This window comes from Lissotriton vulgaris, chromosome 8 (genome assembly GCF_964263255.1).
Source record: "Lissotriton vulgaris chromosome 8, aLisVul1.2, whole genome shotgun sequence".
In the NCBI taxonomy this organism is placed as follows: domain Eukaryota; kingdom Metazoa; phylum Chordata; class Amphibia; order Caudata; family Salamandridae; genus Lissotriton; species Lissotriton vulgaris.
In genome coordinates, this window is record NC_141696.1 from 1,576,718,291 (window position 1) to 1,576,733,791 (window position 15,501).

General features: G+C 41.8%; 1 protein-coding gene across 2 annotated transcripts in view; it reads left to right on the forward strand.

The window, feature by feature from the left end:
• PKNOX1 (PBX/knotted 1 homeobox 1) overlaps positions 1-15,501 on the forward strand; it is a 362,665-nt gene that overhangs the window by 238,180 nt on the left and 108,984 nt on the right. For both annotated transcript variants that reach the window (XM_086935872.1, XM_086935873.1), the window contains 2 exons: positions 660-756; positions 3,859-3,956. In XM_086935872.1, coding sequence (XP_086791998.1) covers positions 660-756; positions 3,859-3,956 — 195 coding nt within the window. The remainder of the gene's footprint in view (positions 1-659; positions 757-3,858; positions 3,957-15,501) is intronic.

The following is a 15,501-nucleotide window of genomic DNA, read 5'->3' on the forward strand; positions in this document are numbered from 1 at the left end:
AGCCGCTCATGGCATTAGGGTCTGTAGCTAAATGAATACCTTGTAAGATGTTTTAACGCAGTTCAAAAGAAATTAAACCAGAATACTCCCCAAGGACACCTCGGAAAATCAGGCGAGGCTGGGGAAACACTTTCACTAACACACCCCGTCACAAAACTTTACATCTAAAGCTGCCGTCTGTGGACTATCTGAACATAATCGCACGGAGACCAATCCACAGAGGCATATCTTGAGGGGGACATGTGAAAAGATCTCTGTGTTCAATGGCTCCAGCCTTGCAGCAGGGACCGCACCCTGAAGGCTTTCCTCAAAGTATTTAAATGCAGCTTGTGAAAGTACCACAACTTCCATATAAAAGGTTCAGCTTGTTGTCTGAAACCATTAGAGCTGGTATGAAGATGAAGAAGAGTTATGCTTCGAGTTAACATGCACTAATTGAATACTATTCTAATAACTCGGTTAACAATACCCTCTGTGCTCCTTCCATTTCTGTTGAGTTTGGTTTTCTTCCCTGAATTAGTTAGTTATTCCAACACCCTTTTACTGTATTAAAAAGAAAACATTAAATAGTATTATCAGTACTACAAATAAGATCTGTGCTCATCACAATTCGTCTAACTTTGCACCTGTAACCTTGTTTTTTACTTGTCTATTTTTAGCAAATTCATAGCACAATTGGCAGCCTCAGTACCCAAGGAATCATGGTACCAGCAACTGCCCTGCAGCAAGGAAGTGTGACCATGACAACAATGTCAGGTTAGAAGCATGAGTTCACAGGTTCTCTATGAAAGATCACTCTCTTTCCAACTTTGGACATGTCTGTCTGTCTGTCTCCCTGCACCTGTTACTTGTCTCCCCAAAGTGTTCAGTTGACAGCAGATATCTTTGAAGTCTAAGCACTTAGTAGCACATTTTTTCTGGACAATAAGAATCATGCAAGATAAGTGCCATTCATAGAAAGGAAAGTGTGAGAATGACACAGTTTTATTTATTTTTGAAGGGGCCAACCCAATATAAATTGTTGTACAAGATAGCAGCAAGGGAGACTGGTCTAAGCTTATTCCGATTGAGTGTTGTTGTTTAGTGATGTCACTAAAATATTGTTTCTTCTTCCTGTTGTTTCCTCCAGATTTGTGTGCTTTGATTAAAGGTGGAGGGTGGTTTTAAGCATGTTTAAGTCTGATATAGTTATTTAATGTGCGATAGAGAATCTGTGAATATTAAAACCATATTTGTGCCTTTGGCAGAGTTTCATTTGTCACTGGTGCAATGGCTGCCTCATAAGAATCTTGACCAATATGTAGTATTACATTTAACCACAGACACAGAATGGTCTTTTGGGTAAATGTTCTTTTCTTCGATACATCAGCCCCTTTGCTAACAATTCAGTATTTCTGGCAGGTCGTTAACTGCAGGCTTCAAACTTTCAATGCAAGATGCAGTGACAGGTACCTGTGAAAAGAGTGCTGCCACCATGCGCATTAGATAGTGGAGAAAACATGACACAAGACTTTCCACATACCAAAACATTTCATAGCTGCAAGGCGCCCCCACGTCATGTGTGATATTTTCAGTTAATCATGTCTTTTTGAGTAACTGCTCTTTCCTGCTGGGTTTTCTGATCTCATAGTTACAATGCTAGCAGAATTCCAAGTCAGAGAATCCAACGTGATGCCTGTTAAAAGGTCAGTACTGACTTAAGGTGGGACATTTGCCATGGGAACACTCGCCAGCTATGAATGTTCGCACAACAGCAGCACCACCTTGATATGAGCAGGCACCGAGTGCAGAATAGCAGGATCGAGCAAGCCTAAAACAACATCTTTCAACTGCTTTAGAATGCAGGGCTACAAATTAATCGGGTGAAATGCAAAATGTTAATGGTTTCACAAGGTATTGTGCTGTTGGCAGGGTTGGCCACCACTACAGTATCATAATATTATTTGAATATACCACACCGAATCCTGACTGATGAATGAGTGTGAGAGGTAATGAGATGTGAGAGAGGGTACTGAGATGTGGGTGAGAGTGCAGCACATCATTAAGCTGTGCTTAAAACAGTCTAACATAAGTCTGTCAGTCACAGTGGCAATAGAAAGACACTACATACCTTGCATTACTTTTACTTGAAATTAGATGTGTGCTTAAGGAAAATCCCTACAAAAGCATGTTTTGTAAACACTGGAAAAACACTGTTTTTGTCTATTTTGGGACTTTGGTAATTGAATAAACTCTTGTTGGCACTGATATAAAAATCAAGAAAAACTGGGTCAATTGTGCACCATCCTAAGTAGCAGTAATAGAAAGAAGGGATCTAATAATCCCCACAAAGCATCATGTTATTAAGTCTGAATTTTTAAAATTACACTGAATTATATGAGACAGGAAAATCAGTCAATGTCCTTAGAATTTGAGACTCTTCATTTTATTTTATTCTTCAATTCATCACAATGAAAACAGCCGACACGTGTTTCGTTTAGTACTGTATAAGTACCGTAACTTTCTAAAGGCTGACGGAAGTTTCTAGGGTGAGGGTAAGCCAAAGACGATGAAATGAATAGCGTCTTATTCCAAAGTGGCCGTGACGTATAGTCGTATTGGAGTTCCCACATTATACTCCATGATTGTACCATACATGCGTCGTATAAAAATGAAGTTATCAGGTAGCTATCCAAAAGGTCCAAACGATTTCTAATAAAGTGTAGAGCGCATCCACTTGTATCAGGATGCCATAAATAGTAGAAACGGCCAAGTGAAAAGCCGTAGCTCCACACAAGTTCCTTGTGTATATATAGTGTCAATATCAGGGAACTGACGTCAAGGAGAACCAGTCCGGCAAAGGTACACGTAAGCTTCTTACGTGTACCTTTGCCAGACTTAATAACATGATGCTTTGTGGGGATTATTAGATCTCTTCTTTCTATTACTGCTACTTAGGATGGTGCACGATTGACCCAGTTTTTCTTGATATGTACATGCTGAGTTCGCTTTCTCAACATTTGGTCACCCTTGGTAGTGAGTGAAATGGGTTTCTGTTGCACTCCGCTAGTATTATTACACTAGTTTTGCATTTGTTGTCCTTTAATTATCCTTACTTATATATGTTTTGTGATAGTGCGGATATTCCTCTTAGAGGAACACCACTACCTTCTTCTTTTCTTCACTGATATAAAAATGTTCAAAAAACAGTGAGAAAACAGCACTGAAATCCATAAAAAATAAACACTGAAAACAGGCCAGTGTATCTGTATTCTGCAAGTGCAGGCAAGTTGTGTGGGATGAGAGATTGACCAGTGATTACTTTGGGGCGTCTAAAGATAGGAGGTTGCATTGCAGTGGGGAATCAGTGTGTACTTCTTGGTCTTGGATAGACCAGAGACCAAAAACAGTTCAAGTCCATGGTCTCTTCCAGCAATTCCAGTAGAACAGAGGAACATCTGAGCACAGATGAAGGCAAGATCCCTTTAATCCAGAGTAAATGATGCAGGTAGGCAATAAATTCAGTTAAATCCATAATGGTACTGATAAGTGTCCCAGGTCAACTTGGAGGAGTTTTACGAAACACGTAGATGACGACAACAGAAATCCGTCATATGATCATCCTCCAAATGAGAAACTGCTAAATTGACAGAGTAACCCTGAGAGACATAGCTGCTGGAAGGGGGGTGGGGAGGAGAGAGTGTGCTTGTCCTCTGTCCTTTCACGTGCCTGCTTCTTAAGCACATTTGCTGCTCTTTCGTCTGTGATAGTACCACAACCTTTTTGCAGCATTGTGCATGTGTTACGTAGTGGTGTTACTCAGGAAACACAGCCCATCTGTTTGTTACCCTAAACATTTGTTTTCTGCATGTTTTGTAGGTGGCACAGTGTATCAACCTGTTACAGTGGTCACCCCACAAGGTCAAGTGGTGACACAAACACTGTCACCTGGGACTATAAGAATACAGAATTCACAGGTAAGTTCTTCATGTTTTCAAGCATGTTTTTATTGCCATAGATCCAACATAAAATGGTTCCTGTTGCTATGGGGTGTGATTTATTGCATTGAATTATTTGGAGCCTTCCTTTGCTACAGATGTGCCATTACTGGATTATTCAATTATGGGAATACGGCACAACTTCAGAACTTTCAACTAATGCAGCGAATCAGTTTGATTGAAAACATGAATTCATGGAAAGAAACACAATTCCATCCTTAGCTATTAATGGATTTGTTACCCTCTGAAATGACAAACATAGGCAATCTTCAAAAATGTATTTATTTAATTTCTTCATTAATTCCCAGCTCGCTCTCTACCGGGCACTGTTGCAGCCACGTTTTTGTATCTCTTTTAGTCAAGTTTTCCAGTGCGATTTGGGAGGGCTTGGGTTCTGTCGATTGAGACTGAACGTACACGTGAAATGGTGTCGTACGTTTCCACCAGAGGATCTCCAGTTGTTATTGATGTCTATTAGGGTCTTTAGGCTTACGGTGCCTAGCCACTAGCTGTAATAGAATCTGCAGGGGTTTTCTTGCTGCTCTGCTATTAAAAGCCCAGGGAGTGGCCAAAAAAAGCTGTCTTCAGGGCCTTCCAGAATGAAAGGAAAGGAGAAGGCCGCTCTGTAGGCCAGGGCCCAGTAATCTAGAACCGGATTTATCAGCCTCGTTATTTGGTGGAGAAGTGACCGGACTGCAGGTTCCCTCCATGTAAGCATCTTGGAGAGCGATTGTAGAGATTTCCATGGTCTTTGTGCAGAATGTTATATGAATGATGGGAAAAACGGAACTTGATCCTCAGTGTCCCCCTGTACCAATTATGGTGAAATGGCCTAATTTCCGTAACCCAAGGCTCAGTCCGACTGCCTAATTCTGGATTCTTTTAATTTGTAGATCTGCATTTTGACATATCACTAACATAAATGAATGTGTCCTTGTGTAACGCAACTGGTGCTCATGTAAAGCCTTCTGATATCTTCAGATCATGTTTGCGCTATATAAAACTAAGTGAAAAAAAAAGAAGAAAAAACAACTATGGTGCTCACAATATACATAGTATGGGCTTTCGTTGCGTCCATTCAAACCACTGTCTTTCTTCAGCAATCCTCTTTCCACCTTTGGCAGACTCTGTTAACCTTTTTTAAACATTTTATTTTAAAGCTGTCCTTTCTCCAGAAAACCCAAATTAATGCTATGTTATATAAATATTGGTGCTTACTCAGCTACAGGCCTTCAATTAAAACAATAGTATCCATCACCGCTCCAAATAGGTTTTAGGGCTGATCATGTTATAGTGGCAATATCAGAATCAACCTGTAGTTGTAGTGTCCATAGTCTGATAATACGTCCATTTCAGAACGCGTTTACCTAATTTTCTTTTCTTTAGGATTGAAGATTTTGCAGCATGAATCTTTAATGGGTTCACGTGCTATGCATTTATTCCGCCATCTTGTGGTTGCGTCTGTAACTCTTTTCTTGTACAGTGGTCCTTTTTCTCTCTCTCTCTCTCTCACTCTTTTTTAGGTCTCGACCTCGACCTCTGCCAATGCCTCTGGCATTGCAGATGTCTAGACATATAGAGGTGAAACAGGAAAGCTGAACCAGGCGGATTACGCCGAGTGCATGTGCCTGTGCACGCGCTTGCCATTTGCTGCCACAGCAATGTCGAGAGCTTCACACTTCAAAGGAATGCTCTCCCCCGCCCCCCTCTGTGCAATGCCTCTTCTCTCACCCTTTCGCTATCTCACCTGCCCTCCCACCTTCAGCCACTTCCTCTGCAGTGCACTCTCTCCCCCCTCCCTCCCTCCTCCTCACCCCAACGTTTGTCTCTCACACCAAAGGCTGCTGCTATATAATTTGGAAAAAAACACAGTTGATTGACAGAATGCAGAACGATGTCTTACATTCACCCCAGTACAAAGATCTGGGCCTAAATCCATCGTTTTTTTGCACTCCACACCACCCTTGGTGAGACACTGGCTATATGCAAATCAGCCTTGACCCTGTGCCTCATGGGAACAGTCCAGCCCGAACTACCAAGCCATGTCTTTCCTAGACCGGAATCAAGCATCCAAGGACCGGTTTCTGGCTATCAGTCTTCTTCAGCCTGGATAGCTTGACTCCAGTGATGTGCAGACCCTGGGACTCACGTCTGAGCATACCAAGCCCACTCGGGGTGAAAATTGCAAAAAACACAGTTGATGGACAGAATGCAGAACAATGTCTTACATTCACCCCAGTACAAAGATCTGGGCCTAAATCCATCGTTTTTTTGCACTCCACACCACCCTAGGTCAGACACTGGCTATATGCAAATCAGCCTTGACCCTGTGCCTCATGGGAGTGCAAAAAAACGATGGATTTAGGCCCAGATCTCTGTACTGGGGTGAATGTAAGACATTGTTCTGCATTCTGTCCATCAACTGTGTGTTTTGCAATTTTCACAAGCGTCAGACATCCACAAGCGTCCGACATCCACAAGCGTCAGACATCCACAAGCGTCAGACATCCACAAGCGTCAGACATCCACAAGCGTCAGGCATCCACAAGCGTCAGACATGCACAAGCGTCAGACATGCACAAGCGTCAGACATGCACAAGCGTCAGACATGCACAAGCGTCAGACATGCACAAGCGTCAGACATGCACAAGCGTCAGACATGCACAAGCGTCAGACATGCACAAGCGTCAGACATGCACAAGCGTCAGACATGCACAAGCATCAGACATCCGCAAGCAACAGACAACCGCAAGCAACAGACAACCGCAAGCAACAGACAACCGCAAGCAACAGACAACCGCAAGCAACAGACCACCACAAGCAACAGACCACCGCAAGCAACAGACAACCGCAAGCAACAGACATCCGCAAGCAACAGACATCCGCAAGCAACAGACATCCACAAACATCAAGCATCAGACATCCACAAGCATCAGGCATCCGCAAGCAACAGACATCCGCAAGCAACAGACATCCGCAAGCAACAGACATCCACAAACATCAAGCATCAGACATCCACAAGCATCAGGCTTCCGCAAGCAACAGACATCCGCAAGCAACAGACATCCGCAAGCAACAGACATCCGCAAGCAACAGACATCCACAAACATCAAGCATCAGACATCCACAAGCATCAGGCATCCACAAGCATCAGGCATCCACAAGCAACAGACATCCACAAGCATCAGGCATCCACAAGCATTACCCATCAGACTTCCACAAGCGTCAGGCATCCAAAAAAGGTCTGGCATGCACAAGCATCAAGCATTCACAAGCGTCAGCCATCCACAAGCGTCAGCCATCCACAAGCGTCAGCCATCCACAAGCGTCAGCCATCCACAAGCGTCAGCCATCCACAAGCGTCAGCCATCCACAAGCGTCGGACATCCACAAGCGTCAGCCATCCACAAGCGTCAGCCATCCACAAGCGTCAGGCATCCACAATTGTCAGACATCCACAAGCGTCGGACATCCACAAACATCAGGAATCGGACATCCACAAGCGTCAGCCATCCACAAGCATCAGACATAACAGCTCATCTGCCGGGCCTTCCTTCCCTGTCCATTCTCGTCTCTGATCCCACAGCAGAAGGCGTGCAGTGTGTTTTATTTATTTTACTGTTCATTTCAAATTGACTTTGTTGGTCAAAAAAGGATAAACGTCTAACTCGCCCCGACTGGAATCAGACCCCAGATACTTCTTGTTGCACGCAGAAATATGTGGTGTAGTTAACTTGCTGAGGTGCCTTCACTTCATGGCTGGATAGAAAAAAAACTGTAAGGAGGCAGTCAAAACAACGAGTACACTGGTAGTCCGGCTTCTCAGCACTCACTGTGCCCGCCCTCTCAGAAAGCACAAAACTGTCAGATAAGACGCTTTGCCTATGTGCAGGAACTAAGATCTGAACTCAGGTTTTGTGCCTTTGAAGCCAGAGGCCACATGTCCGCCTCCTTTTGTTTGGTTACAGTGATTTACATCTGCGAATTCATTTATATTAGTAGCATAACACAGGTGCTCGAGGGGACGCATTGAAACGTTGAATCAAAATTAAAATTGCACACAGTAAATTCCTCGAATACAGGATGTTTACTGTCGCCCTCTATCTATCTATCGCCCTCACTCTATCTATCCATCTATCGCCCTCACTCTATCTATCGCCCTCACTCTCTCTATCTATCGCCCTCACTCTATCGCCCTCACTCTATCTATCGCCCTCACTCTATCGCCCTCACTCTATCTATCGCCCTCTCTCTCTATCTATCGCCCTCACTCTATCGCCCTCACTCTATCTATCTATCGCCCTCACTCTATCTCCCTCACTCTATCTTTCTTCCTATATATCGCACATACTCAATCTATCTATCGCCCTCTATCTTTCTATCGCCCTCACTCTATCTGTCTGTCTATCGCCCTCACTCTATCTATCCATCTATCGCCCTCACTCTATCTATCGCCCTCACTCTCTCTATCTATCGCCCTCACTCTATCGCCCTCACTCTATCTATCGCCCTCACTCTATCGCCCTCACTCTATCTATCGCCCTCTCTCTCTATCTATCGCCCTCACTCTATCGCCCTCACTCTATCTATCTATCGCCCTCACTCTATCTCCCTCACTCTATCTTTCTTCCTATATATCGCACATACTCAATCTATCTATCGCCCTCTATCTTTCTATCGCCCTCACTCTATCTGTCTGTCTATCGCCCTCACTCTATCTGTCTATCTATCGCCCTCACTCTATCTGTCTATCTATCTATCACCCTCACTCTATCTATCTATCACCCTCACTCTATCGCCCTCCCTCTATCTATCTATCTATCGCACTCACTCTGTCAATCTATCGCATCACCACAGCATCACTCAGCCGCACCACAGCATCACCACTCAGGGGCACCACAACATCACTATGCGCTACCACAGCATCACTGAACGCCACAGCAGCACTCGTCGCCACCACAACATCACTCAGCGCTACCACAGCATCAATCTGTGCAACCATTCAACAACAACTGGTTCAAATATGACCTCTCAATGTTTCAAGCTTTATTACAAATGTCACAAAAAGATGTTAATATTTCACTTCTGTTCTTGGATTTTCGTCACAATGAAATACACTGAACATAATCTTTACAAAAGTTATTTACAAAAGTTTAAGCTATTGCCATTATAAATTACAATAACTTTTTAAGTATTAATTATTTAAAAAAATTAAAAGCCATTGTTATTTGTAATATCAATACCTCTAAGTCACGTAAACATAACACATATTGTCACATTTGCAAAAGTTAAAACTATTGGCATTGTAAATGACAAAGCTATTAATTTCGCTATTTTCAAAACCAACACATAAATAAAATATTTCTTTTACAATACCAATAGCTCAAACTTTCCTAGTGCGAGACATATTGCATTGTAAATGCTTGTTTTTTTTGTTGCTGCTGGGTGTTGACTGTCTCCATGATTTAGTGCTTAGTCCAACCTCTCCTGAATCAGACGGTCCTTCCCAGAAGCCTCCACAGGTGGTGGCCATCGTCAGACTCGTTTTTCCGCCATTGGGTTTGGAGGTATCGCTGAAGGCTCTCTAATCGTGGAAAAGAAGAATATATTGAAGGTTGATTGAAAGTAAAGTTGAAGTTTCAAAGGGGAAAGGATCAATAGAGCAATCAAGAGGTCTGGTTCTGGTAAAATCCGGCCTGTTCTCAACAGAGAAGTAAGGGGAATGCTAGGGAAACGGCGAAGGAAGGTCATAGTAACTATCACTCAGTTCAACATTATTTTTTGTCCGCACTTTGTCATCTGAGAGATAATTTGTCGCTAAAATGTCATCTCTCATTGGGAAATGTTCCTCATGTGGAAGGAAAAAGCTTCCTCAGACCCTCATTCTGTTTGTTTTCGGTCTACCTGCCACACAATCAGTACAGAAGCGCAAATTTTGTCAAAAAATGATATCAAACCCTTTAGGACTGTTAAGGAAGCTTGTGAACCTACGAGCAAAAGAGGAGAGGAAGAAGCAGAAGAAAAAGGTTAGAGCGAGAGCTCCCTCATTAAATATACCCTAAGATAGAAGGCTAAGAAAACATAGTCCGCACTATGACAGAAACGCCTCCCACTCTGGAAGCACCTCTTGACGCTGAGTCAGGCGTTGGCACTGACTTGTTTGCCTTCAAGGAGTTCAACGGCGCCGCCAACTTCGACACTGAGGCTGTAGGTACCATTGCCGCCGCCTCTAAGTCCATCACGACCAACGTCACCTGTGCTGACATTACAGCTGACAAGGCATTTGCAGGCGGAACATTCGACACTAAGAAGACATCGCTGATCACCGTCTTGGAGGTCAGCTTCCATGTTGTCGATGTTGAGAAGATCAACGTTGAGGCACTATGCAGCTTCTTGTTTCTCCATTTCCTCAGAAGCACAACATGATACCTACCCACTACCTATGGGAGCCAATGGAAAGGTGACAATGTGGTTGAATGCCAGTGACATGTATGATTATTATTATGTTCCTATTTGTTGTCTCTTATCGTGCTGGCCGCCTGTATCTTGGTTTATGCCCATATATATAAACAAAGTGTTCTAAAAAAATCCATTACCTGCGCCAAGGCTGCTTATTCCGGAACAAGACCATGTGCAAGGACCTCCTGAGACTTTAGATCTCCGCCAAGACCTGCAACTTCTCCTTGTCCTCCTGTTCCACCCAGGACAGTTTAGCCTCCAGGTCAAGTGATGGTGCCAAGGGGCACTTTGATGTCACCCACTCAACCATCGTTACCTCAACCACCTTCTCCAATGCTGTCTACAAAGTGGAGGTACACAACTAGATGGTGTTTTGACCTCACCTCAATTTGGCATGTGCTAATATCTTTGTGGAGAGAGTCGCAAAAATGTGTTCTTAGTGTGGTGCTATATGGTAATGCATCATACTACCCTAGCTGCACATAACACATTGGTTTCACACCTCCGTGCTTCTATGAGCAATTGATGTACCAAAGCACTCAATCCGCGTATGGTGTTTCCTCCCTGCATCGCATTCCAAAGCAATCAAAATCAAAAGCCAGGAGCCGAATGTTTCAATACAGCTTGTATTGAATCCGGAAAACAGCTGACGTGTTTCGTCACACAAGTGACTTCTTCAAGGCTGCAATCACATATATACAGAGTATATAAGTGAACCAGTAGCACAGTACGTGGATATACATATCTTATATACACCTGTTATGCTTATAGCGTTGTGTGGTGATCAATCTCCAGGAAGGGAAAAATAGTCATATCTCGGCCTCTTGCAATCAAATTGTGGTATATCAGCCTAGTGCAGTACAGTAGAAATAGCATTTTAAAGGTGAGTTCCTATTGTGTACGCCCCTATTAAGTGTGTCAAAGGAAAAAAAGTAGTGAAGCAAGCGTGAGAGATATAAAGATGAGTCTATATCATGCACTCCCCTATAGAGGGTTAAAGAAAGATGTTACCAACAATAGTAGTGTAGCATAGAACCTACAACCTAGAGGAAATAGGATGAGCAAATGTGAACATCCATCTTTATTAGACTGACCTAATCGTTCGGTCAAGTAGTCCTGATCTTGTAGCGCAATGAGTATAAAACGAGGTGTATCGATAACTGGTGACAAGAGAAAACATAGTGTAATTAGTTATTCATCCAATCCAGCAAAAGAGAAAAGATTTGCCACTCATACGTATCTCTGATATCAGACTTATAATTCAATAATAATCAGGTTGGATATCTGAATATCACAAGAAAAATTCAGTTGTCCTAAAAGTTGTATCCTTAATGTCTGGGATCAGGTTCCAAATAGTCAAAAAACCAATGGGAGCTTTATCCTAAGAAGACATGCTAATATTAAAAGACATCCCAATATTCAATCATGATCTTTCAATCCCAGTATACCTGGAAGAGACATCTTAGAATCAAGTATGTCACTTGTAAACGCAACTTACAGTAATAGATAGTGTTCAAATGTATCCTGAATATTAGTACAACTTCCCCTTATTTGAATCCTTTTTAAGACAAACATAGGGTGGTCCATCAACCAACAAGAACAGTTTCCCAAGAAGAAATGCCAATGTTACAAATGATTAATTTACTGGAGCTCCAATATATATCGCAACCCGAACTTCAGAAGGTAAACCAAGTGAACGTATAACAGTAGCCCACCTGGGGAAGCTGAATCTCGTCCTTACGTCACCAGTTATCAGCTAGTATAGTTGGGGAGAGCCCTGATAAGCCCCCTACAACCTTAGAAAATCATATGTCAGAAATGGGAAGTGTGCAATGTACATGTAAAAGTCACTCCTATATTTACTGTATAATAATTGTATTTGAAACTACATCATGCGTAGTATGCAGGAAAATTTTCTACCTAAGTTTGTGACAAATATGTCCCCCATAATCTTAGAATCTCCGTCATTTTCACAATATGCACACACACTCTCCGCAAACTGGTCGGCATGTAAAACCGACGAGTACAGAGTTAAATACCACATTGTTAATAAATGAAAAGCAGTTACATGTTTAGAAATGAGTCCTGATGCTGAATTAGAGCCCTTATCAACTATTTGAGTAGGTGGCCGTAGCGTTTGTAAAGCATAACCAGACCGACAATTTAAGCCCAACGAGTACTGAAAAATAAACAGCATTGGTAGAAAAATCACTGGCAAATAGCCTTTCTAGAACACGCCAATATCGTAACCATGGTAAAGTTTGTTTAGGTTAAATAACGATATGTCGTGATTAATAAGAACAACCCGGTTTTAAGACAATCACAGTTGCTTCATGTGACTGAAAAGACGTGAATAGTAAAACACTCAGAGACATAGCATAGTTTGTTTCATGTTCTGTACCGGCAGGAGATACGTTGCGTAACAAACGTACATCCAAAAAACTAGCGTCTAACCATGCAAACTGCCAGAGATATACCCTACCTCCGTCCCGTGTACCACATCTCTGCTGTAGTCCCAAAATACTCGAAGTCTCGGAATTAAACGTTTGAGAAGTCCAAACTCTTTAAAGGCAGAAAAGATCATAGAGCTAGTAAGCGGACTGTAGCCAGATCGTAGGTGGTGCATGCAGAACGGCTGCCATATTTAAATGTATGTGCAGTGAGGAAAAAAATAAACAATGTATTAGACGTTTACAAGGTGAGTTAGCAAGTGTGTTAAGTAATCAAGTATATCATTGAGAGTGACAATAAAGAGAAACATATATTTGTTCATATACAATAATTATTCAATGATATGTACATCACCAGCGAAAACAATGGTTTATAGTCCAATTAAAGTTTTAGATTCGTGCATAGTAGGTTGGTAAAGTGTATCCAATTATCAAGTAAAGTATTGGAAATGTTGATGAACAGGAATCTTCTTCAGATACAAATTAATCGATCAGAGATATTGACCGGATGAGGGCATAAAAATTCTTATAATCCAATAACAGTCTCCAAATTCAGTAAGAGGGTATTGACATAAGTACGTAATTTTTCAAAACATGGAAAATTTCCTATAAGCAGAGTGCGGGTGCTGAGTACAAAGAGGCTGCCATATTTAAATATGTGTGCCGTAATAAATAAGCAACATATTGTGCCACACGTTAATACATTACGTTGGAGAGATATGTGTGATTTCCAAGTCTAATGATAAGAATGATACAAACTGTAGCATCTCTCTTATACAAAAAACAAAAATCCCTAACAGAACAGATTATGTTTGATCCATAACAATTTCCAAACCAACATTGGGCATATTCATACAGTGTTAATGGTTCCCAAATATACATATGCATATGCATAGGAGATAATGTATTCACATGACCCGTTTAGGTATAGCAATAGTAGTTGTTTTGCTGTTAGTAGCTACAATGCATATGTTTAGAATGTTCCTACATTTTGCAAATACTTCAATCCCTTCAGGACACATGCAAGTCCTTATCACCGTCGAGCCCATGCTCTACTGCTCTCAATGTGGTTATCCGTTTTGTTTCCTCTTTTCTTAGGGTCAGGGTTCTGTCTCCACCTCTCGGGTTGCTTGCAATAGGAGTAAGTGCATGAAACCCAATGTTTATCACCTCAGAACCTGCATGAATGGTGTTGTAGTGTGTAGCTAAGGGGTAGTTACAGTTGTTATTCCTAATTGCCCTAAAATGTTCTTGTATGCGTTCCTTTAAGAGTCTAATAATACTGCCCACATATATCTGTTGACATGTGCAAACTATGCAATAAATCACCCATTTGGTGTTGCAATTAAACTGTTGTATGTAGTACTTAGACTTGGTGATGGATTGGAAACACGTAAATTTATGCATAGCATGTTTGCATACTTAACATCTAGTGCATCTAAAAAAATCCCTTGGGTTTCTTAGGTAGACCTTAGAAGTTCCAGTGCAAAAATAAGCTTCTATCAAGAATTAAAGGCAAAATTCATAACCCCAATGTACAGTTATGGAACTTGGGAGCAGCGCTCCTGAAAGTCATTCAGTGCAGTATTAACTTTCTTCAACAGTCCAAGAGTCCTTTCACAAGGGTGTCTTATGCTCTTAAGTGTTAATGGTTTGCCATATGGTGCTTGTACAACCAACATGATTCTACAAACTGTCTGGAGAATGTTATCATTTCTTGTTTACTTCATTTGGTTGAATCCAACCTGCACTACACTTCCATCAAAGTCCATCTTGCTGCTGTTGAAGTGTCCAGAAAGGGACAAAAAGAGCTTTCTTTACAATTCCAGTTTTAAAAATCTGTCTAGAAAAACTAATGAAAGTCTTTCCCAACGAATGGACTTCCTCTTCCTCCATGGGAGTTAAATCTGTTCCTATCCAAATTGATGGCTCTTCCATTGAAGTCTAACATAGGGCCTCTTTGCAGCGCCTTTTCTGAACAGGAGCTTTTTTCAGTGGCTTTTACTTTAGCAAGAAAAGTTAGTGAGCTGCAAGCTCTTTGCTCACTGGAAGAATACGTAGTGTTTCACAGTACTAGAACAGTGGTAAGAACACCCCTCCAGCTCCCAACTCTTCCTCTGACTGGATTTAAGGCAGCCATCTGGAGAGCAGTACAGACACATTTCAAAGCATTGCTGCTTAGGTCAGGATTTGAGGGCTGACGCTTTATTAGGTCAAGCAATATTAAGGATTTTATTTTTCTAAACAGCAGTGAGATAATATATCTAAATTAAGTAACTGATTGCTTATTGTAGCTTATTCTTGTGCTCTTTGTAAAGAGGATGATGCTTGCTGTTCTGTGATTACAACTATGAGTAAGGATCCTACCATTCTTGAAATCTTTGGTCTGCATCATAGGAATCCTCATTGAAGTCCAGACCGACCCTTCCTCCTCCCCGGGGGTCAATGATACGATTGACATTTTTGTGAGCAGGATTGTTATTGTTTTTTTGCACTAATATGGTTGCATTGATGTTGTACATCCCTTTACATACATATTGACTTTTCATTTACAATATAGGTATCACACTTTACTTATTGCTGTGCAGAATGAACTGAGGCTGTGAGCCCCGCTG